A 25,810-nucleotide genomic window follows, 5' to 3' on the forward strand; every position below is an offset into this window, starting at 1 on the left:
TGTATTTTAGTCTACTTTAATTTACCTTGTGACTGCCTCTCTGTGAAAGGCACTTTACAAAAAAAAAATTACTTACTTAGTTTAAGAGAGAGGGTACATGTACAGGTCACATTCACATCTACATCCAATTAAGCTAACATGCATGACTTTGGACTCTGGGAGGATGCCAGAGTAACTGGAGAGAAGACCGGCACAGAGAGGTCACGCAAACTCAACGTAGAAATGATCCCCTCGCTAACCTTCCTGTTGTGAGGCGGTGGTGCTAACCGTTCCGCAACCTTGATGCCCGTTATGTACTTTTATAACTTTATTAAATTGCTTATAGAAATCTGTGGATCCCTCCATGGGTGTGCCTCCCCAGAAAGTCACTGACCCACCACCAAACCAGTCTTGCTAAATGATGGCAGCATAACGCTCTCCGTGGCTTCTCCAGACCTTTTCACGTCTGTCGCAGGTGCTCATAGTAAGCCTGCTCTTATCTGTGAAAAGGACAACAGTGGTGGACCTACCAATTCTGGGATTCTGTGGCAAATGTCAGTAAGGCTCCATGCTGCTAGGCAGTGAGCACATGACCCACTAAAGGACATGAAGCCCTCAGTCCACCTTCATGAAGTTTGTTTCAGATTTTTTGATCAGAAACACTCACAACAATAGCCTGCAGCAGGTCATTTTGTAGAGCTGTGGCAATGCTTTTCCTCTTCCTCCTTTCACGGAGGAGCTGCTCGTGAGTTACAGACTTTCTACGACCCTGTCTAGCTCCCCTAGAGTAATTGCCTCCTCCATGATCGTGAGACTCTGTTAGAGACACAGCAAACTTTCTAGTAATGACACATTACTAAATTTCCCAGAGGAACCCACCCGAGGGATTAATAATTTTATCTAATATTACTGTGCCATCCTCATGTTACCAGCGGTGACAAATGCAAATCCAAAATTAGCTTAAAAAAATCAACCTGTGGTAATTTCATTAACACCAAAGCTGCTGAAATTGATTACTAACCCCCTCTGCTACTTAACTCAACAGATCAATATCCCAGACATGACTGAATGCTATACTCTGATTAAAAAGTGATCCTTTATTTTTTTGAGCAGTGTGGATTTCAGTAAGGACAGATCATTTGGACAGAGTGATTTATTGAAAGACAGAGTTGTAGTAAACTGTTTGGCAGTTAAACTCTGATCATCCTACACAATTGGGACAGGAACCCCTAGAGTCCAGAAGCTGGTGGTGGCAGACTTTATGCAGTTGGAGATGAGGTGGAGGCTTACTGGCTCAAGACAGGAAATAAACAGTTGGACCAGAGTGATGACGACAGAATTTAGTTTGACTGCGTGGGAAGGCTGGAATGATGCAAAGAATAGACTGGCAGCCCAAATTCCCAGCAATCAAGGCTGATGAGTCAATACATATGTTTTGTTTTTTTCTTTTTGTTACGGAACTTATGCATAAGCTTATATGTTTTGCCGTTACATTTGCATATAATTAGAATTTCAACTTAAATTCAAACATTCAGGTGAGTTTTGACCTTTAGTTGGCTGAAAAGCCAGAAGCAGTGTAGAGTTTTGTGGCAGCTTAATTAACATTTACCAACTGCAGCTATAAAATGAGATATGAATTGTTGATAACAATCTGTAATCTGGTAGATTTAAATGACATTTATTGCCTAGTGGATTTTATACCTTGTTTTTCGCAAGCTCTGTTTACTCTAGAGATCCAAATATAGAGCCATTAGGCTAATAAGCTTAAAATACTGACATGTTAAGCAGAAAAGTTCAAATAGTTTTTACTGAAGTTGACACGATGTAATCGCCAGGACAGTCTTCGAGTTGATGTTTTTTCCAATTAAATTACTGCTTTTTTTTCTGTTTTCAACTCGCTGAACTTCGACTGACTCAACATTGCGTTTGTTCGATAAGTGCTGTTATTACTGTGTTCTCCATCATTTAGATGGCAGCAGATTGTATTTCGGTGAAGTCGTTATGTTTGACCACCAACAAACTAACCATAAATTTTCCATTCGGTAGTTCCATCTCTGCCAGTTTACCTCTTTGTAACCTCCGTGATGTCAGCACACGGCCTTGTGCTTGTTAGAGCTGCCGACCCACTTAGTCCAAGAGATGAAAGCAACTTTCTTCTTCCCTCTTAAAAAAAAAAGGCCTACATCAGAGCCAAGAGGTAAACAGCCATAATCATAAAACCTCACATACACTGAAAATTAGACATCCAACAACTCGCCTGCCTCCATCTTCCACCTTCAACACATCTTGTCATTACCTTAGGGCCCCACAGGCTAAACAGCTATGTTGTTTGTTTTTGTGAAATAGTGTGCTTTCTAGCACTGCTTGCACAAAGCTGATGTGTTTTGGGATTCAATAAAAGATAAACATCGACAGATAAACGTCTCGCTGGGGATTTTTGTTACGGCGTTACTCCCCATCCAGCTCCTCCTGACACTTGCTCTATCGGCTCATTTTCTGCAAGCTGATCTTGTCATTGTGGTAAAGTGTCTACAATCTTCAAATCCCGTTTCTGCTTCTGGCCACGATGCCCTAATAGTCAACTCCGAAACACGTTTCTGTTATCTGCATCAAATCTCAGTGGAGGTTTTAACACACGCCCTCTTAAGAGCTTCACCTGATTTCTATCTCTTGCTTCTGTTTTTTTGAGGGGGCGTATTGCATTAAACACGTTCCTTTCCTTTTTTTTTTTTCCTTTTTTTTTCACTACTCTAAATGTCTAAATAATTTGCCAAATCCGAAACATATGAGCCTGAGTTTATATGTGTCCCTTCGAGGGTCTGCAGGTCAGGGTAGGAATCTCCAGACATCTCCCCTGATCTGGAAGTCTTTATCTGACAGGGAGCAGCCAGCAGTGGATCTTCAGAGAAGTGATCAGGTCCGCATGTTGTTAACTATTTTGTTTTCTTTTCCTCCAGGAATGCATGAACCCGTGCTGCAATGCCACCACATGCACCCTGAAAGAAGATGCTGTGTGTGCCCACGGACAGTGCTGTGAAGGCTGCAGAGTAAGAGATTTCATGCAGTTTTTGGTCTTTTTCACTTTGTCCTTCAACTGTTTTTTTTAATTTACATGCACTCATACGTTCCTAAGAGCCAAATAAATTCTGTAAAAGCTTTTCAGAGCTTCACTTTTTATAAAAACTTTCTAAAACTCTTAATTCTCGGCAGAAGGTTATTACTGGTTAGAGACTTGTGAGTCTGCTTGTTTGTATAATTTCATATCTCGGGTGATTTTATTCCAAATTTGTATATCTTACATCAATAGGAAGGTTTCAATTGAGATTTGCTTCGTCTTAAATATTCATGGTTTTTGTTTGCCATGGAAATCATTTTATGTTATCTTTGGTCTTCTCTTTTCAAAAAAAGTACCTGTTGAAAATGTATTCCAAGGATTGCATTTAGAGAGCCAGTGATGGCCTTGCAGAATTATATATCTTAAGATATAAGTACTGCAAAGTGTTATTCACAAGATACAGCTTCATGTTTTGTTTTTGCTGCATAAGTACAGTGCTGTACAATAATCTAGAGCTACTTTCCAAAGGTATTTCAAAGTTTTTCGTCAAACCTCGGCTGGTTTTTCACTTATTTTCAGTCCTTTCTTTAACCTAATTGCTTTCAGAGGAATGTTTGTGGTTGTTGTTGTTTGTTAAGCCACTTAACACTGACCTATGAATTATTACAAGCATAAAAAGTTACCAACCCAAAGGGTGAATCAGTGTTGTGTCTGCACATAACAGACAGCTTAACCAAATACCTTTAGTCACTTTGTTACCAGCAGCCTGTCACAAAAAACCCAATGTGCTCCTATTTCTTTACTTAAATCAATCACAAATGCCAAAGATAACTCAGACAGGTATAAAATATCATTTTTGCACCAACAAGGTGATTCCCAGAGAGCTATTAGCTGAAAGCTTGACATACCTCCGTATGGTGTGCAGTATGTCCTGAACTAAACAAATGGAGGACGAAAGAAGTGACGACCAAAAAAATCTATCTCCAACAAATGGACAGTATCTGAAAATCACGTCCTTAAGAAATAGGAACAGATTCGTCAATGACCTGACCAAGAACGCAAGAGATGCTTCTGGCCTTTCAGTTGATCCATCTACTGTTCACCAAAAGACTCATTAGAAATGGTCTCAGTGAAAGGGTGGCTGTTAAGAAGCCATTCTTCAGGAACAGAAACATGTAGAAAAGGCTGGGGTCGACCAGATTACAGAAGAACTGGAAATCAGAGGCAACTAAAGTCATTGAGAGATCCAAATTTGATCCAAATTTTTAGTTTAACTCCTCATCAGTATGGACGGAGTAGGTCAGGAGAGGCTCTGTCAGGGTTTGGACTGCATTTCACATTTTAGTTGTGGTGTTGGAGATCTTGTTAAAATTGATGCAATAATTAGCACAGAAAAGTATCGTCAGACTGTGAACCACCATGCATCACCATCTTGAAAGAGTTTGGTTGGCAATGGCTTCACCTGCCAGCATGATAATGATCCCAAACACACTGCCAATGGAGTAAAAGCATACCTGGGTAAGGAAAATAACACTATCAGTCATAGATTGCTCTCCCCAGAGCCTAGACCTCAACGTTATTGAAGGAGTGTGGGATCATCCTGACCCAGAACATAACATCCAAAGAAAAGCTTTGAATGTCCTACAAGAAACCTGGAGAACTATTCCTGAAGACTACTTGAAGATATTACAAGAAAGCTTTCCTAAGTTTTCATATATGTTTTCCCATGTTTAAATTGTTTTACCAATTTCCCATTTTCCTGGTAAAATATAAAGGTAATAAGGGGCTAATCGCGACTCTTGCACAGTATTATATTAGAAGCTATTTTTGGGCATGTATATGGCCTTGTAGTTTTTCATTTCATTTTCAGATTTAAGCCCTTCCAGACACTTTTAAACTATTAAACAATCTTACTGGTTTTATTTCAGCATCCAAAAGCTTTGATGTTTTCAACCAGTAATAACAGTGATCATCCCAATATTTCCAACACTTGATAAAACTTTTGAGTACAGCACAAAACAGAAACTCGCAACACAATAGATGGGAGCAAAAACAAATTAAATTGGAGTCGACCTCAAATCTTCTTTAAATTCCTTTTAGAGATTATCTTGCGTTTGGCAGATCCACAAGAGAAAAGCCAGGGTTTATGGTCACGTCTTTCATTAATTAAGCCTTAACCTGCAAATATCACCTTTAAAACCCTTTATTGATGCAGGGTGGCATAGCTTCATAGATTGAAATGCCCTCCTGTCCACCACTTCCACAGCTATGCGGAACATTTACAAAGCCCAAAAGCAAAAAAGAGTTAAATAAAGCTGCTGTTCAATGAGCCAGTGTTGATTTTGTATCTACTGTAAAAGGGGGTCTAATGTACAGCACTCTATATATTCACAGCTCAAACCTGCTGGCACCCTTTGCCGGGAAACCAGTAACTCATGTGACCTGCCAGAGTTCTGTACTGGTGCCAGCCCTCACTGCCCAGCCAACGTTTATCTACATGATGGACATGCCTGCCACATTGTTGACGGCTACTGCTACAATGGCATCTGCCAGACTCACGAGCAGCAATGCATCACTCTGTGGGGAGCAGGTAAATCAGTGGATGCTTGCCACCTGGAAATTTATGCATAATCTTTGCTTTTCTAAGGTAAAACATTGTTTCATTTTCATGATTACATTTTGGGGGGTGGTTTCTTGTTTGTCTCTGTACAAAGGAGCAAAGCCCGCCCCTGGGATCTGCTTTGAGAGAGTCAACTCTGCAGGCGATCCTTACGGGAACTGCGGGAAGGACTCCAAAGGCTCCTTTGCCAAATGTGATGCAAGGTAAGGCTGCGGCTGCACTGATGTGGTAAAGGTAAAGAGAAATTACTGTGGAAAACAAAGCTAATTAGCTCACGTAGTGTCACTGGCAATCATCATTATGCTGTGACGTGATCTTCAATCTAAAGTTTGCATGGCTGAATAATGTAATTTCAGAAAGATAGCAGCTAATTAAGAAAGTATTCATGAATCAATTTATTCTATTTTTGTCAGCTAATTGTTCTTAAGATCTTCTCCCTTCTGGTAAATTCTGTAATCAAGCTTTTTGTTAATTGATGTAATTGCTTTGATGACCGGAGGACTGAATCACTGCAGGCCCCTTCAGCACTCTCTCATCCTCCTCTGCAGTTACTTATCTTCCACTGTGATTGACAGAGCAGCATTATGGCTTTTTTTTAAGTTGTACTATGTGTGTGTGTTTCTGTATGTGTATGTGCTCTCTGCAGTGATGCAAAGTGTGGTAAAATCCAGTGCCAGGGTGGAGCCAACCGCCCAGTGATCGGAACAAATGCCGTTTCCATTGAAACTAACATCCCTCTGCAAGAAGGAGGACGTATTCTGTGTCGAGGAACACATGTTTACCTGGGCGATGACATGCCTGACCCTGGACTGGTGCTGGCTGGCACAAAGTGTGGAGAGAACATGGTGAGTGATCAGTAATGTAAAAGCCTTTAATTCAACCGTTAAAACTTTATTTATATTCAAGATTTAATGTAATGAATCGAGTACTGCTCAACATTATACCCCAGTATCTACAGCAGAATTTTATAATATTGTTCTGTGTTTTTTTTCATTAACTACAGTATCGGTTAGCTTGTTGTTTGTTGTCCTATAACAACAGGATGCAGTTTAATTCATATTCTCTAGAGATGCTAAAAGGCTCGCAAGTGTATGAACCTGAAGTTGCATTCCCTTGAGGAGTACCAGACCGTACAGCAAGGTTTTCACTTCCTATAGAAAATGGCCAATAAAGCTAACTGAGTGAATCCACTGAGCATTTTTGCACATCTTGCTTAGGGCTGAATAAGACTTTTTTTGAGCTCTTAGTTTTATTAGGTGTGTCTCTCAACTTTTCTCTGTCTTTTTGTTCCTCTCCAAACTTCTCTCACCACATCACTGACATCAGTCCCTACTCCTGCCAAGTAGGAGGTTAATAGCTTTCGAGTGGATAACTTACCGACCTAACTGCCTCTTCAATCTACAACATTTGCTGATTTGATGATAATCGGTTGAGGGAGCACACACTGATCAGCCAGGACATTAAACCCACCTGCCTATTATTGAGTAGATCTGTTTCCATATTGCCAAAACAGCTTTGGCCCATTGGGGCAGGGTCACAAATGCTGGGCTTGGCCCATGGTTTCTGGCACCAAGATGCTGGCAGCAAATGCTTTGAGTGACATGCTGGGACCACATGGACTCTTCATTGGACCCCAGAACGATGCCTTTTTCATGCCTTTTGATCCTCGAGTCATATCAGGTTTTGGGAGGGGTTTAAGGCCAGTATGCATGATCTGAAATTATTTTTATGGACATAGTAGGTGTTGGAGTTATCACTTGACTTGATTGGTGAAGCTCCTGCAAGTCAGAATAGGTCATTGAGCATTAAATCCTTGCAGATATTCTCGATGCCTGCTCGGGAGTTCTCAGGCATTTTTAGATGATTGCATTTACCAAATCTCCCCAGAGCTGTGGATTTGGACTTGTGAAAGTCATTTGTGGTTGAAACTTGGCTAAACGTGTGAGGGCTGTGTCACAAAAGAAAATAACCAGGTTTCACACGGTTGTTCTTAACACAGGAGACATTTACTGTATTGCATAAGGTTGCGTATAAAAAGTGTTTCAAATAGCTGTGTTTCTCTTACAAGCAGTGGAACTAAATAATAGGGTCTACAAGTGTGCTTTTTCAGTTGCATCCGGGGACGTACCTTGGTGCCTTTGTACCTATCCCATTGAGCTGTGTGTGCAAAATGGACGTCAGCCAGGTTAGTTTGTCTCCTGGCTACAGTGTCCCAAGTCATGACTTAGCGCCCTGGAAACTTTGATGGCCTGGAGGTGGCTGTTTGTCATGTGCCTTTGTTCTCTGAAAAAAGGATTTGTATTTCCATGCCAATCAGGGTATTAAGTTAGCAGCTCACAGCCTGCACAGCAATAGCAGTTGAATAAGATGAGAGCTGCTTGCCTAATGCGGGCCTTATTTTCTACATAAAAGCAACAGTCTTTTTTACATTCTGATGTTTTTGTTTGATCTAAAGAATAGAAAGCTTATTGTGATTTTTGCCTCTTCAGCCCCGCACCGCATTGCAGCTACCTGAGCAGCATTCAGCACTTCCACCTGAGTGGGAAATTGCTTATTTCGCTGTAAATCTCCCACAGACGTCTCTTCAGATGTTAGGCTAATCATGACATTTATATGCAGCATTTGTAGTTTTAATTGATCATGTTAATTTCAACTTCAAGACCGTTTGATAAAAATTCACAGGGCAGCTGCACTCTTCTGTTTGAGTTAGCAGCAGGCATCAATGATGCTCCTTTATGATGTCCATAAATAAGATATTTTCCAGCTGTTCTGCAGAAGTATAAATCCTTCTTCTTATTCTTAGTATTTCTGTTCATCTTCATGGACTCTTGAATTCAGCACCTCCTGAAATATTTAATGGTGCTTTTCTCTTTATAGGTGTGCCTGAATCGGCAATGCCAGAATGTCAGCGTCTTTGGTGTGCATGAGTGCTCGGGAAAGTGCAGTGGACGTGGGGTGAGTGCAAGTACCTATTAGCTCAAATTTTAGTGTTAAATTATACACCGTAGCCTTTGAAACAGTGTCAAAAGCCTGTGAGAACTCTGTATTTATCTATTCAGTTGCATTTGGAACAACTACATATACCCCGTAATTGCAAACAACAGCAGAGCAACAATGTATTTACGATACAGCCTTTGACTTATGGCAGCTTCTCCTATTACGTACAATCAATCTTCATTGTTCCACCGAGGTTAAATCAATCACTTTTACAGCATCATTTAGGGGCTACTTAAATTGTTGTCCATCATCTTTTTTACTACACAAAGGGAGAAGAGCCAGTGCAGCATGTCAGGGTGTCCACCTGCACACAATAGTCATTTTTTGCAGCATAAAAGCAGCTCGCACTGCTCTAAAATGATCACCCTTTTCTCTTATTAATAATTCAGCAAAGGGTGCTTTTATGATTTATTTAGTTTGTTGTTTAGTTCTGTGAATCAAACATTCACCGCAGGCGAGATGAATTTACAGACACCAAATCAATTACGGCATCGTAAAGCACCGAGATTTTGTGCAACAAGAAATCAAAGCTATGATTCTGAGATATTTTTTTTATCCTCTTATAATTTGCTAAATGTCTGTGAAACAAATTAGCTTGTAAATGGAAAATAACAGCAACAAACAAAATATTGTAGCTGCGTGTTGATTGGCTCAAAAATAATCACATTAAAAATTACTTTGTGGGGGAATTTGAGAAAATTATTTTCCCACTGTGCGAAGTAGAGCTGCATCTCCCCTCCTGCAGAAATATCTGCCAAGAATAATTTGCCTACCATTTTGTCAAACACCTCGCACAGTACGAGACCTGACTGGGAAAGTAGTAATGCTCTGAATTTACCTTAGGAGCTTGCCTGCAAGTCCTCTTGCTTTATCTCACAATGCATGCGCTGTATTGACGCTGGAATCAATTTTTGTTACTTATTTAGCAGGTAAAAAGCACTTTGGGGGCTTTTTTTTCTGCACCTTTTAAACACAGATCAATGCCACGCTTTCTATAAAGAATCGGATCAAAATGTGTGTCTGTGTGCACCAGAGTAGCTGATTGTGGTTCCATCTAATTACCATTTCAAGCACATAGATGTTCTTAGACTTTTAAAAGTTATTTATGGCTTTTACATGTGCACATATAGGAGATGTAATCCATTTCTCTATAGCTGCCCCACAGAGTTTTAAAGAATTTGATGCCTACTTAGATTTCGCAGATCTTTCACACATCTGCTTCAGTTTTTATTCATGACGCATTATGGTAACATTTCCCTTCGCACAAATATAAATCTCGCTCAATCCATAACTCCCTCTCAACCCCCCAAGTGCCTCTTAACCCTATCAGTTGATGCAAAGGAGTGTCCATGGCCTGGAGGCAGGGAAGTCTCTGGACTGTACGTCTGTGCTATGTTAATCCCCTACAGCTGCTCAGCTCCCTCTCTATTTGTCTCCTGTTCTATCCACCTGACAGCTGGACTGCGTTATTTCACCAGGGAATCCTCCTGGATCAAACTTCTGCACTGGAAACTCGAGGCTTTAGGGGACAGTCTCTCCCTTCCACATGCTTTATCTATTATAAGTGTACACACACAAGCACAGTCAGTGCTCTGTTGGATTGCTTTATTTAATGGTTTATGACCAATTTAGTTTGCACCTTGTTATTTTGCTGTTAGATCTAAGGCCGTTTGATACTATTTGATGCCGGAGACAAAAGAAATAGTCAATATTGCATCTAATACACACTAAAAGTACCTTGTTTACAGGTTTGCAACAACAAGAAGAACTGCCACTGTGAAGCACACTGGGCCCCGCCGTTCTGCAAGACAGCCGGCTTTGGTGGGAGCATTGACAGCGGGCCAATGAGAGCTGCAGGTAGTGTGGACAGTTTAAGTTCTATCGTCACTCATCTAGGCAGACAAACAACAACACTAACTCAGAAATAAGCAGGAACACAAAGCTCCTTATACGTCTCTTTCTTGCAGAGTCAGTTCTGGATTAATGCGTGGTTTGGACTAAAGTGTAACTTTCCTAGTGCAACACAACTCCGTTTCCACCCTGTAATACATTATACTGTAAACAGTTTATATTAAAAAAAAAAAGAAGGAATAGAGTGAGAAGCAGAAATGAGCAGAGAAATGTGAACTGTGTGAACTGCTGGCCATGGCCGAGCTGTAACGGTCTTTACGTTATGTCCTGTCATTGTTCCGTGCTGTAGATGTGCGTGTGTGTGTATTAATGTGCGTGTTGTCATATATGGCATCAGCTGACAGCGTGCTGATTACTGTGGCAATCCTGGTCACCCTGGTGAGCCTGCTGGTAGCCACCGTAATCATCTTTCTGAAGAGGAAGACTCTGCTGCGCTTCCTCTTCACCAATAAGAAGAGCACCTTGGAGAAACTCAGGTAACATTTCCCTCTGAAAACCCGTAAGAAGAAGAAAATTTCATAAAAATTCATAAAAAAAAGTTTATTTATGGGAAACTTGTACACAAAATATACATAGTTGACAATTTTCGTAACTGCTTATATAATTCAGGGTCATGTGGGCAAGGAGTCTGTTCCATCTCAGGGTTAAACAGATCTATTCACACTCACAGTCACACCTACAGCCAATAAGCAATCCCCAATTAACCTAATGTGCATATATTTGAACTTAGCCACCGATCTTTTCTGGACAGTTTACCCACCGTGCCACATATTTGTCACCAAACCTCAAACAAACGCAGTCAGTGAAAGCTGGTGAACGTCATAAATCATTTCACTGCTGACAAGGCTGATATTTCCCTCAGGAGTTTTTTAAAGCACCAGCAGAGCTAAAAGCAAATGAGTAACAGATTTACAAACTTGAAACTGTGATTTTCTAAGTTGATCTGCTTCATCGGGGGTGTGATCGCACTGTTAGATACAAATACAGCAGTGGTAGCAGGAGTGTGGAAGTATAAATAGGCAGACAACTATAATTTTTCGCTCTTTTTTGTTGATATGGGTAATATTTCTGCACTGAGAAACAGGAAAAGGCTTCATTTCTAATGTGCTATACCTTCCCTATATCATATCATAGCAGGAGGCATGTAGTGAAATATAAATATAAATGTCTAAATTAAAAAAACTGTTTACACTGTGCTCATAGATCCGTGGAAGCTACCAGGCCAACCAGCCCCATCAGAAGCGAGTCCATGTACAGACCCACACCGCAGCGCAAGCCTCCCCCCAAACCCTCCGGGGCTAACATTTTTAAGGTCAGTGTCTCCATAATGTGTCTGTCAGACAGCTTTCTTTATGCGTGTCGGCCTACACCGTGTCTTCATACAACCGTAAAATTCCTCTATATGAGCGTGTGCGCGCTCATTTCTGTCACAGGCCGTTTGGTTTCTTTTGTAATGATGACATTTTCTTAGAGCACTTCACTAACATGCAGTCAGGCCTCGGCGTAGAGCCGTAACGCTTCCATGCTCGTTGACAAAACAAGATGATGGCATGCCGGCTAATCGATTCGGCCTCACTCTATCTCTCACTCGAAGCAGTATTAATTACAGTGTCATTGTTGAAAGGATGCGGAGAAACTTTAATTGAAAGATTACACTATCTATGAGAGATTGTATTGTTGTTATTTGAGCCTCTTTAATAGTTGTTTGTTTGTTTCGCTCTGAGAATGAAGCAGAGGTGATTGATTCAGGCAGAGGAAGAAAATAGGCTTTGATTTGTTTGTTGGAAACGATAAGCACAGAAGGAGATTGCCTATCACTTGTGTTTGTGTGCCAGAATAAAGGCACATGCATTTATTTATCGTGGGTATGTGGATCTGGTTTGTGTTTGCACTCACCAGTATCTGCAAAAAATGTGCAAAAATTGTTATATTAAATATAATAACTGAGTGAGGTCGATCTGTCTGTCTGTTCTCGTTATTCTGATTACTTCAGCCAGCTGTCAGAAGTCCAGATGTCAGTCAGCTGTCTTTGAACACATCTGCATTTTCTCTTTATGTGAATGTGCATGTGTGCTGTCCAGCAGCCAAATCCTTTATGGCCATTTTTGGTGTTATTGGGGTTTTTTTATTTTCGTTTTTTCTGGAGCGGAGGGTGAACAGCTGGTCAGGACATGTTGTCAGACTTTTACAATTTCACAACATCACATCTAATAATATTGTTTTCCAGTTTTATGGCTGATTCTGACATCAGCTTTCTGACGCTAATGAGACTTTATGACTAAAGTTGGGTTTTACTTTTATGTTACCTCAGTTTCACCCTAATATCACAGGCTTCAGCTTTTAGAACCATTAGACAAAATTAGACTGCACCTAATGACTTCATTGTGCAGATTGTGTGTTTGATTATTTTCATGTCTGAAAGGGTCTGTAAGGTTCAGAATATAGTGAAAATAACCGTCAAACCATCAGCTATTGGCCAGCAACAGATCAGTGCTTCAAACAGTCATTTTGGAGCAGACTTTAAACAAATGGGTACGCAGTAGTGGCACACTGAACAATCTGTGTGGTATTTTAAGCTGAAACTTGAAAGACACCTTCTAGGGACATGTGAGACCTGAATTAACTGGTTAATAAGGGGTGTAATATGGGACCTTTAATTTAGGATGTGTGAAACCAATCGGGGCCAGACATCAATAACTGTTTTTTAAAGAGAGGCATGAGCCGAAAGGCCATAGGACACCATCTAATATAGTCCAGAGGGTAGTAAGACTTAATCCAAAGTGTGTGAGACATTTTGTAGTCTTTGTGTCACCTCAGAAATATATTTTGATGATGTTCTGTGTGCAGTGAGACTCGCTAATGAGTCCACGTGGATCCAGAATTAACATACAAACCTGACCCAGATACAGCATGTGGCAACCATTCCTAAATACTTTCAGTTGCTGCTTGAGATTTTCAACACATAATGTTTATCAAAAGGAGGCAGTTAAGCTGGTGCGAGGATGTGGATTCATCCGAAGTGGCTCCTAGGTGAGGTCATTTCAGCGTGTCGTAGAAGTGGGAGGAAATGAGGTTACGTTTCTCGGCTGACCCGAGAACGTCGATGGATGGATGGAAAAGTCCTCACGGTTCAGAAGCTACAGCTGAAATATTTGTAACATTTTGCTTAATAAGAGAAAATTAATCATCAAAATGCCTGTCTGCGGTTCACACATTCTAATTATTTTAGCACCAACAAGACTAAGTTGCAGGGATTTAGAAAATAATCTTGGTAAGGGAGAGTGGAAGGTAAAAGCCTGTCAGATGAGGATTTTCACGTTTTGATATATTATATTTAAAAAAGGAGGTAAAGTTTAATTTAGTTAAAATCTGTTTGATTTCTAAGTTTTTGTTTCAGGATCATTTTATTATGTATGCTATGTGTCACAGGTCACTACAATTTACGTATTACTGGAAATAACATGTGCGATCTCTTTTCAGCCATCTCTCCTGAGTGCAGAGCCGCTTCTCCCACCGCACAACTTCCACTCTCACAGCCTGCGCAGGCTGCCCCTCTACCAGCCCCTCCACATCAGTCAGCCCATGCCGGTGTCTCTCAGTGTGGGGCAGCCCACCCTGCCTCCTCTGCCGGCACACTACAAAGTCCTGCCGACGCACGCGTCCGGCTCCCCGCCGCCTAGGGTGCAACCTTTTCTCAGCCTGCCACGCCATCAGTCGTCGTACAGAGTGGACCAGGTTAGTGTGAAAAAAAAAAAAAAAAACTGTTGATAAATGCTTTTATTTATTTAAACACTGACAGACCCTTTTTTCACAGCACAGCGTGACTCACACAGAAGTGTGTTTAATATCATCACTAACACTTCTGTTTACCTGCCATTTCATGGCATAATTGCTGTCGTGAAACAGGTTTATGGAACTTCCTTTGATCTCACAAGCTTTATCTTTGCCTTCGTCTTAAATTGTTACTGTAAAGTTTAAAATTGCAATTTATTTTTGTTGACCACAGCTTTAATGGACCGTACATTCTCAACAGCCCATTAAATTCAAGTTGTGTATATTTTCCTCTACATTACTCCAGACTATATTCTCAACCACGCCACACATTTCTACACTTATTTTCTACAATATCTAGGCCGCCATCAGTTTTATTTCATTTCAGTAAAGTGCCAAAGTAACCTGCCAAGACCTGAAGCCTCCCTGAAATAGGTCACGGTGAACATTCAGGTATTTTTTTTTTGTTAAAGTTACATCCTCAGTCAATTGCAATGAATCCCTGGCATTTAAGGACACTGTGACATCTTAGATTTGAGTCAGTTTGCAAAAAAAAGCAATCTTCCTCAGCAGATGAAGTTTGCTTAGCACTTATGGAATAGCAGATGCTCAAATTTCACGTTTTCTAAGCACTTTAAGCCCACCTCATCCGTAAAAGCTAAATTCTTTACCTTGGAAAAAAAAGTCGCTGACTCGATCAGAAGTCCTTACGGTCCTTAATTTGAATATCCACAGTTCGATGATTACAGGGCAGACTCCATCTGCAGAGGAAGATTCATGTGGTGCAGCTGAAAGGTCCAGATATTGTGCTGAGATAAATGTGTGTGTGCTAGGAGATCAGAATCAGAAGCAGTGGTGTTATGAAATCATTATGCATGATTTTGTTATGCATGATGATTTACTTTTTTTATCTTTTGATTTCCTTCATACGTTTTATAGAAATGTAACTTCAACAATAAATAAAGCAGAATAGAGCTCGCTGTGGCAGAAGAAAAGTGCATTTTAAGTCTCAGAAGCTACTAAAAGTAACAGAAACCAATGGATTGGAAGGTAAGAATTAATATGAAAAGCTATGTACCCTTAAAAAATGCTCCGCAGTAATGTAAAATATATCCAAATTGTAGCTAATGGCCTAAAACTTGAACAGCCACCTGTGTCGTCATTTTTAAAGGCTGTAGCTAAATGTTGGATAACAGAACCTGCTGGATTTCTGCACTGCAGTGGGTTCGCCTGCCCACATATCGACAACAAATTCAATCCGTCTCCCTCACGGTGACCCAGCTCCTGAGTAAGGTGCTGCTTTCTGCTGAGCCGGCAGAATCAGAGTCGGTGGAGATAGTAAATCCATCTGTCCGCTCTGGTGGTGGATCCAAATCCCGATTTGTTCTCGGAGTAGCACAGCGAGGAGAGTTGTGCTGGATGACGGCGCTTTGTGAGCCACAGCGGGGTGCAAGGGAAATTGGCAGATGTGTCTGTCTGTTTAAAAAAGAAAAACAAGGAGGAAGACATTCGTTTTGCATCTGTTTCTCTGTTTGCGTTAGAACATAGTCCCAGATGTTAAAGCAGAGCACGAAGAAAGGTCCGGTTTGTATACCTCCGAGGATAACATGGTGGAAATTAAATGAGCACATGTGTTCAAGTTTTTTCGAGATTAGTAGACACAAATAGAGTATCTCAAGAATGTGATCAGGTTTTTAAAATGCAGCGATTTGCCAAACACTTTCAAATGCCGCCTCCTGCAGTTTTTATAATAGAGGCATATCCCCTGTAGGCTTCCTAAATCACTTTATTTCAAGTATTGTATTTGCTGTCCCAAAAACATACAATTATCCCACATAAGAGCAAAAAACGAGAGAAAAGTTTTGTAGCAGAACTTTCATAAATTTCTGCCATAAATCACCTGATGATCATATACAATCAAAGGAGCTACTACCTTTATTAGATCAACTTTATGTGGGGTAGTAGTTAAAACCATCAATATCTATTACTGCCACTTACACATTGATGACTCTGTACTAACGGTTATATTTCAGTCATAATAATGCCTGACCATGCAAGAGATGCTCTGCTTTTTTACATATGTAAATTACTTTATACAATGTAAGTGTATTTTAAATATATATTAAAGCATTGGCTACTTTTGCATTAGTGAGCAGCAGAAACACCTGGCATCGCGTCCACTTCTGGATGGTTTTGTGGTGTCCATGTTAAGCTTTGCAGCATATTACCCTTGATTGCAATGACTGCGTGCCAACTAAAGATGTACTTTAGCTGAAAGGCCACTGTTTGCTCTATAAATTGGCTGCTCACTGCCTGCCAAAACAGTGAAATCCCGCTACCTGCTAATATCTGTTAGCTCATTTCATTGCAATGAAACAGATGGGCGAAGTAGAGATGGCACATGTGGGTCAGAAACAGAAGACAGGGTTCTGCTGACATTTAATAGCAGGCCAACAAGGACGAACAGGACATCAGTCCTTAAAAAGAAAGCGTTTAACAAGTTTATTGTAAGACTTGACACAAACCCCAACCTCCGCTCTCTGTGCCAGTATGTCTTATTTTAAACAGCGCCTTGTCTTGCAGTGTTTCTCTTTGTGCCAAGCGCAGTCCATTAATATCAAGGTGTTTCCAGGGCAGTAAATTCTATCCCACGTTTGTTGCGATGAAAACAAAACTGCGTGGGACCTGTTTGTTTTTTATCTAGTCTTGCTGAAGGAAAAATACAAATCAGATACCCGTAGAGTCCAATAAATATGAAACAGATCAGTTTTGTTGCACTGCACAAGCAGACTGCAGCGTCACACTGGCGAGGAGTGAAAATCGTGCCTTTCCAAAATGTCATCTTTTAAGGAACCTAGAAAAATAGTTTTGTTTTTGGCAAGACGACCGCACATTTTTCAGTTCCTCCAGTGGGTTTTGAAAGGTTCTTGTAGGCTCAGGGCTCATAGATCTTTCTCAAGCCACAGAGGACGGCGCAATCCTTCATTGTGAATTAAGACATGTGAACACCACCAAGTTTCCAGTTACAGTTTGAGGTTTTCTGCCAAGAGTGGTATTACAATGCACATGGGTCTTGGATTAATCTTGCATTACAGTGGATGCATCTCTCTATTTACATCTTAGTTTTTTCTGCTTTTCCCTGGAAAACAGTCTGATTTTCTTCCCTTAAAGAGTTGGTCTTCACTTAAACTTAACTTCATGTAGAGGCTTGGCAGTGGGGGAACGACACTCACAGGAAAGGACACAGTGGGTGATACACAATATTCACACAGATATCTCAAATTGGATCGCATAAAAATCCCACTGTATACACGTTATTACCACAAACACTACATAATTAAGGAAATTCGATTCAATTCAATTTTATTTATACAGCCCCAAATCACAACAAAAGTCGCCTAAAGGCACTTTATATTGTAAGGTAGACCCTACAATAATACATACAGAGAAAAACCCAACTATCATATGACCCCCTATGAGCAAGCACTACTGCTTGCTCAAGGTGACCTGCTTTGGCCACAAAGGAGTTAAATTTGAAGCACATAAAAAAAAGTGCACCTTCCACGCATAACTCTATGCAGTCCTGTGAAAATTTAAGAATACTATTACTGCTTCCACGAGAATTAAGCCGGTAAATAAAAGCCAGGTGGTGCTATTCAAATGCACTTGATTATGCACAGAAGTGGTATTCCCAGCAAATTCACCCCAAGTTCAGACCGTCCAAAGCTCAGAAAAACGCAAGAGCTGCATCTCAGACTCTACAGTCCTCAGTTAGGATGTTAAAGTTCATGAGAGTATAATTAGTAAAAGACTGAACAAGTACAGTTTGTTTGGAAGGGCTGCCAAGACAAAGCCTTGCATCTGAACAAACAACAAGACTGCAGCAACAATGTCCTTTGGATAGACCACCAGACCAAACAGGTGATGTTTGGCCATGATAGCTCGCCCCACGTTAGGCAAAAACCAAACACAGCATTAATTTGGGCTTGTTTTTCAGCCATGTGACCTGTGCTCCTTCCAGACACTGAGTCAACCATGAATTCCTCTGTATACCAAAGTACCGTGGACTCAAATACGAGGCTATCTGTCTGTCGGCTTAAGCTTGGCCAGGTCATAAAACAGGAAAATAATCCCAAGTACGGCAGCAGAATGCCCGAAAAGGAAAAAGTTAAAGTGCTGCAGTGATCCGGTCAAAGTCCAGACCCTTAGCCTGAATGAAATACTGCAGTTGCCTTAAAGAAGTGAAGCAACATTGTTAGGAAGAGTGGGCCAAAATTCCTCCACAATGTGACAGATTGATAAATTCACACAGATAACTTCACTTCATTCTTGCTAAAGGTGGTTCTATAAAGTTTTGAGCCAAAGGGTGTGTTTTTCACAGGGCTGCATGATGTCCTATGAAGACTTCCTTTTTCACATGACTGTCTTTAACAACATGCAGTAAATGAAAACAGCTCCTCTTGTTCTAACTGCTTCTTGCAGACATGACTCTTGTTGTGGCCGAGCAGATGTCAGCAAAGCTGTTGTAAAGCTTTTATTTTGGACTGCTGGTTGGAAAAGACTGGCAAGAAAAAGTGTTAGGAGGATTTTATTTATTTTCTGACATTTTATGGACCAGCTTCATTTCTGGTTTTATCCAGAAATTAAACCGCAGATTATTCTGCCAAAAAATGAAAACATTTGGTATTTGCTGCTGTAATATTAGTTTCTACTTGCTTATTTCAACCTGCAGCAACACACTAACATACACTCCATGGACAAAGTGCAGGGTGAGTAAGAATAGACACACGATTTTTGGAGCTTGCCTGCATAGATTTACATCCATTCAATCATCAACACTAGACAAGGTAAGGTCTGACTCATATCTCCATTTAAGGTGGATGGGGTTGACGTCAGGGACTGATACACAGGCTAGTCAGTTCTCACACACAAAACTATTCACATCATTTTTATGGATCGTCTGTTCCCCTCAATCATGCCATAAACTTTGTGGGGTTTTTCTATTATATAAACATTCACTGGATATTTTATTAGGTTGATCTTGCTAGTACCAGGTTAAACCCCCTTTGGCCTTCACAACTACCCTTGTGGTAGCAAGTTTACTGGAGCAGCTTTTCTATTCAAGGCCATTTGTCAGGTTCATGAAACCAGTTTAAGCTGGTTTGAGCTTTGTGACATGCTGGAAGCAGCCATCAAATGATGTTACTCTGTTGTCATAGAGGGATGAACATGGTCAGCAACAATACTCAGGTAGGCTGCGCTGTTAAAGCAAAGCTCAGCCACAGCACACCACCAGCGGCAGCCTGAATTTTTGATACAGGGTAAGATGCAGTGACACTTCATCTTGTTTATACTAATTTCTGAATTCCATGCAAATGTCACAGCATAAACTGAGACACATCGAACCAGACAGACCTGATTTTTCCAGTCTTCTAATCCAGTCTAGTTTTGGTGAGGCAGTGCAAATTGCACCCTCAGTTTCCTGTCCTTGGCTAACAGGAGTGGTACCCAGTCTGGTCTTCTGCTGCTCTAGCCCATCTGCTTCAAGGTTCTAGATGTTGTTTGTTCAGATATGCTCTTCTGCGCACCTTGGTTGTAACTTGTGAGATATTGTTGCCTTCCTGTCAGCTTGAAGGAGTCTGGTCATTTTCCTCTGACCTCTGAAATCAACAATCACCCGGTTGCTTGTTTTTTTGGGGGGTGGGGGTGGGGGGTTGGACTAATCTCTGTAAACACTAGAGATGTTTGCGTGGGAAAATGCCGGCAGATGAGCGGTTTCTGAAATATTCAGACCACCCTGTCTGAAACCAAAAATCAAAGTTACTTAAATCACCTTTCTTCCTCATTCTGATTATCAGTTTAAACTTTAACGGTGTCTGGTGAGTTTAAAGTATCACTGCATTTGAATTTCTTTATTGCAATTTATGTTTAAAAAAAGAAGAAAGAAAAAAAGCATACATGCAGTTAAATAATAATGGATATCGGTTTAGTGTTGCCATGAAAGATTGTCACATTTGAGGCGCCTGGGTTGCGCAGCAGTGAACACACAGGTTTATAACTCTTGCATGTAGATGTGACAAACTCGGTCACATCTTGGCTGCATTCATGAATGTTTTAAACCATCCAGCTTTCTGAGTCTTATCCATGCATGATGTGGGGATTTTTTTTTCCTTCCGCGTGCAGATTACTTAAAGTTTGCTCATGTAACCCTGCGTGTGTGTGCCATGGCGTGGGCAGTTGCGGGAAGGTTTTGTGCATGTCCGTTTGTGTGTGTGTGTGATAGCAGCCAGGCAGCTGGTAGCAGATGTTTATCAACTGCACGCTCCCTCTGTGTAGATTAGTACCACATGATGACACCTCATCCAGATAACCTTCTACACTCTCACAGCACTGCCACAGAGGTGGTGGAGACGAGCAGGGGGAGGTTTGGGATTCATCTCATGTTAGCTGTGGGAATTCAGAGGAGATAATGATAACACAGTGCCCTCTAGTGAAATGCATTTGCGTCTGTGTTCAGATAGCTGCTGCACAACTAATCCATACTGAAAAAAAGCTTAGAAGGTCACTTGCTCTGTGCACTGACTCAAGATAAGACTGACGTGCTTTGTGGTGTTTTTTAAATTAGTACATGAACTAAATTGGTACTTTTTGTGTTCTTTTTGTAGGACTTTGAGAAACCCAGTCCACCCCAGAAGCCCCTACCTGCAGACCCACTTGGGAGGAGCTCTCGACTGGGTAACAGTGTCGCAACAGCAGGGGGGCACATCCCCGGGAAAGCGGCCCTACCCATACCTATCCCCACTGTGCCAAGGCCTCCACCCTCCATCCCTTTACCAAGCAGGTCTGTGGAGCATGACAAAAAAATACACTACTTAAAAGGCCTTTTCAGACGTCTTCATCTCTGTTAAATTGATGGCTTTTTTTGTCACTTAGTTTTTGGTAGTTTATTTAAAGAGACTTAATTCTTGTGTGACATTTTGCACCTAAGAAGAAGCCGTAGCAGTTGGGGAAAAGAGTAATGTCATCTTTTCTGTCACAGGCTGCATCACTAATGGAGTTCAAGTTATTTTGTGATTAAAGGCTAATTAATGATTGTTGTGAGCGCGAGGGACGCTCATTTACTTGTGAATCTTTTGATAAATTTGTTCACCAACCTCATCATTTTCAACTCTCACAACACTCATTAAATTCAGCTTTGCTGACGCGCTCTGTGTGAAGTATGAATATTTTTTATTTTAGTTGTTTTTAGGTGATTCGATGCTGTTTTATCTTGTTTTTGTTTTAACATAGGGCTGTTTTAATTTTATGTTTTATGTGTTTTATTTATTTACTTTGCTGTTTTCTGTTATTCTATTGTTTTAACTTATTTTCTGTACAGCACTTTGTTCCTGTGCTGGGTATTTTAAAGTGCTTTATAAATAGAATTGGATTGGATTGGATTGGTATGCTGTTGGATATTCATAACTTCCTCCTTATAGTTGGGAGTGCTAGCCTGGCTATTACGGTGGTTATACAAAGATTATTACCTCTTCTGTCCCAAAGCATGAGGGCAAATAAAAAATAGTTTTTCACTGCATAAACTTTTCGCATTTGTGATGCTTGCTGTTTTATTAAACCACTTTTATTATCGCTGTACACAAAAGCAGTGAAGTGGAGGATTTGATATACTGAAGCAAAGAAAGCATGCTTTTAACGCAACAGCATTAAATTTCAGTTGTACGTCACCATCATTCAGAATGCACAACTGTCTGTAAAACACTAGTTTGGATTTATTAATTCCTCTGGATTACTTATAGTTAGTTTACTAGTAAAAGTCATTTTTCTTGCAGTTTTGCCTCTGAAAACCACCACACTGGAATTGAAATCAAACAATCACTGTTTTGTTGAAGTGCAGCCTTTAAGCTTTAATTTAAGGGGATTACTGACATTTTTAGACACAGTCCCACATTTTGAGAGACTCAAAATTAATTGGACAAACTGACATAATCTTAAATATAAGGAAAGTTTTTAATAATCTGAAGAAAAGCCTTTGCAATCAATGATTGTCTTAAGTCTAATATCGCTAGACCTGTACTGCAGCTGGCTTCAGTTGCTTCTTGTTTGTGGCTTTCTCTTCCTCCAGTTTAATAACTGAAAAGCATACTCTATTTTGTTGGGATCAGGTGACTGAGCTGGCTGTTGAATAGAAGAAGAAGAATGTCCCATTTCCATTCCCCTGAGAAACTCCTGGGGGTCTTTTGGAGTATGCTTTGGGCCATTATCCATTTGCACTGTGAAGCACTGTCCAATCTGGCTGAATCTGAGCAGAGCGTATAGCCTTGAACACTTCAGAATTCATCCTGCTACTTCTATCGGCAGTCGCATCATCAATAAACACGAGTCACAAATCCAGCTCGGCTGAATTTGTTTCTTTTCATTTCGATCAAAGGCTCTTTTTTTAACTTTGCAGATTCTTATATTTTTTCGAGCAAAGTCTAATCTGTCCTTCTTGATGTAAACTCTATATTTCTATTCGTGAAGGCATCTCTCGATTGTACAGCGATGCTGAGTTTGTGTTGGTTTAGTGTTACTGAGCTCTGAGTACCCCAGATTGTTTATTTGGTGACTTGTAAAGCTTTTGTTCTCTCACTGATAGATTTGTTTTGTTTTTTAACCTAGTGATGGCCTCCTTCACTTACACTGACGTTTCTTTGAGCCTCATATTTAAAATTACAGTGGAAAAGTATAAAATATAAATTGAAAACTTTGAATTGGCTTCAGATATTATGCCTGCTTCACTTGTCACAACACAGCCAGGGAACAAGACGTGGCCAGACAACTGCCTGTCAAGTCAACTGTCTAGTGCGTATCGAGTGCGTAGTTGATTTAAAATAATCTTTGGTGCTGTACAGAGGCAAAACTACAAAAACTGTAAAAACTGTGTCTTTATTCAAAACTTATAGACCTTAAATATACTTCTTGTCTCCAATCTAGTAAAAAAAATAATGCCATTATCTCTTTCTGAGTGATGTCATTATCGACAATGAGATTATTCTTCTTTTGCCGAGTTACATTTTCACAGTCAGTCCAGTTTCCAGCATCGACCACTTTAGTTACTGGAAACGATACCCTACAAAACAAAAGCGCTATCCTTTTCCAGTGTGGGCTGAGCAATCCAGGCTCCGTTTCTCAAGCAGATTTCACAACTGGTGGTGAGCTGAAGTGCACAGTGAAAGAGACGCTTAAAGAGAACCTAATGGTGTCATTCATCTCTCCGTGTATCTATTATTGATAAGCTGAAGCAAAGATGTTTTCCATTTGACTTCTTTCTGAATTTAGAGATCCATTCAAACTGGACAGATTATCATCATGTTTTAGATCATATACATTTTCAGAAATGAGACCAACCTGTCTGAAAGGAGATATTTATATAGTTACTTATTATTACCATTGTAATGTTGTAATCTATTTGTGTTTGTGTTCACTCTTCAGACCTGCACCGGCACTGCCATACAGACCACCAAAGATTCAAAAGGATTGTTGAGCTCTCAACTTCATGGACATGTAGATCTCCGACTAATAGATGAAGACTTTCTTAATTTGCACTAATTTCTGAGACTCTGTTAGACCTTTGGGACAGTTGGAAGTGTCACAGAGTTCCCAGCAAAAACGGGGGCTAACATCAAACCTTGATGCTACGCCTCTAAAAGGTGCTTTGTCATCCTTGCTCAGGTACCAGTGAACTATTTATCTATTTAACTATTTAACTAGGATACTACCGGTTTGTGCAAAGAGGACTCTGATGAGGGATGATTCTCTTCGTGGGAAACTCGAGGAAAAGACGAACACGAGGCGTCATTACGGACACTTCGTTTTTGCATTCTGTGATTGTTTTTATACATTTTCTTCTAAGCAAAATGCTGAAATATAAAGTCTTTTTTATAACTCGTCACGTTGCTTGAATGATCAAAGTGCAAAACATTTTATTTTTTGACTTGGATGATGATAAATGGAAATAGAGGACGAGTCGGTAAGTAGTGGCGCAATGCTATTTCTCCAGTTTTTCATTTTTTATCACATACTGAACACCAAATAAGTCCTCTATGTCCTTGTTGCCTCAGTGCTAAAAAAAAATCTCCTATTTTCGTGAAAATACGGCTATTTTCTTCATGAATCATCTAAGCGCTGGATAAAAAGAATTTGATTCCCTTTTAAGACGTAGACTACATTTTTATTGTGGCATTAATCCGCTCACTTTACAGTCTGTGCACCAGGCTCTTTTATTCCTTATAAGTTCATTTTTGCAGGAAAGTACAAAGAGGAAAAGTAATTTTCACACACCTCATCCTGCCTCTGACATACTGCTCGGGGCATGCGTTGGACTCTAGACATGTTTTCTCCTGATACTGGCAAGTGCTGTGGAGTGTCAACAGACTTGACAGACTGACTGTGTTCCAGAGAATTACACCAACGCCGAATAATTCAACATCAATACTGGCGTTTGTATGTTTAACGTTTGCGCTCACCTCGTCCTTGAGAGGGCGAGCCAAGCCGGATGATTCAGCGCCACGAGCTTTCCAGCGAGATGTTTTACCATATCCGTCCTGTTCTTTTTGTTGCTTTCACAACATTCCTTTTGGAGTTTCTATGACTTCACTGTTGTCGAACGGCGAGCTCACTCACGCATTCACAGCGGCGCTCATTGCACCCCAGAGCTTGAGTCAGGCTCTTTTTCTTTTTTTTCTCAGTGTTAGTTGTTGACTTGAGGGATTCAATTGTTAACTTCACAGCGCAACGTGTCAGTGTTTGCATAAGGCATTTTGTACTTGCAGTGTTTCCGAATGCAGTGCTTGTTCAATCGCTGCTGCAGAATAACTGAAGCCTGTCACTCCCTGCATACCTGCATTGTGTTTTTGTAGTATCTAAATGATGCTTTATTTCCCTTGTTTTGGATGTGTTCAGATGTGTTCAACAGAGTCACCGCTCTGCTGGAAAATATGTCTTATTGCTGTGTCAATTAGCTGTTCAATGTTTATGCCATCTGTAAAAACCTAAATGTACTGTGTTTATTAAATTTTAAGTGTAACATGTTTAAAAACCATTGTAAAGTGTAAATGTCAGTTTTTCTTTTCTTTTTTTTCTTTTGTTGTTTACTTCTTCTTTTTTAAAGCACAGAAATGTAAAGAACTGCTTTGAGACGTTGCCACTATTACATTAGGAGGTGAAAACATGATGTTGGACGATTTCCAACGTTTTAAAAGAATGACGAAGGTGTCAGGATTACATTTAAGCTGTGAGAAGACATCAGAGCCAATTAAATGTCCCCTGTTTACAAGACGGTGTTTTAATTTCATTCATACTTTGATTTATGACTACAAGAATGCAACCCACCACATTAAAATCCACAAAGAAGCCACCATGACCAATAAGGACGATGCAATAAACCGACTGACCAACTAGCAACTGAACTGCCTTAACTTTTCATGGCGTAGATTCAG

The 25,810-nt window shown here is 40.4% G+C and overlaps 1 protein-coding gene across 2 annotated transcripts in view; it reads left to right on the plus strand.

Moving 5' to 3' along the window:
• adam12b (ADAM metallopeptidase domain 12b) overlaps positions 1–25,414 on the plus strand; it is a 91,609-nt gene extending 66,195 nt beyond the window's left edge. The window contains exons 13-23 of one of the 2 annotated variants that reach the window (XM_084947938.1): positions 2,937–3,026; positions 5,429–5,624; positions 5,749–5,857; positions 6,301–6,499; positions 8,532–8,609; positions 10,400–10,508; positions 10,900–11,038; positions 11,766–11,874; positions 14,043–14,297; positions 20,999–21,174; positions 23,805–25,414. In XM_084947938.1, the coding sequence (XP_084804064.1) occupies positions 2,937–3,026; positions 5,429–5,624; positions 5,749–5,857; positions 6,301–6,499; positions 8,532–8,609; positions 10,400–10,508; positions 10,900–11,038; positions 11,766–11,874; positions 14,043–14,297; positions 20,999–21,174; positions 23,805–23,856 (1,512 nt within the window). In that variant the 3' untranslated portion in view covers positions 23,857–25,414. Of the gene's footprint in view, positions 1–2,936; positions 3,027–5,428; positions 5,625–5,748; positions 5,858–6,300; positions 6,500–8,531; positions 8,610–10,399; positions 10,509–10,851; positions 11,039–11,765; positions 11,875–14,042; positions 14,298–20,998; positions 21,175–23,804 lie in introns of both variants that reach the window. The other variant, XM_084947936.1, reaches the window with a different exon arrangement.
• The last annotated feature ends 396 nt before the right edge of the window (positions 25,415–25,810 follow it).

The sequence above is a fragment of the Perissodus microlepis genome, chromosome 13, assembly GCF_051167445.1.
Source record: "Perissodus microlepis isolate ML-2025 ecotype Zambia chromosome 13, ASM5116744v1, whole genome shotgun sequence".
Lineage (NCBI taxonomy): Eukaryota > Metazoa > Chordata > Actinopteri > Cichliformes > Cichlidae > Perissodus > Perissodus microlepis.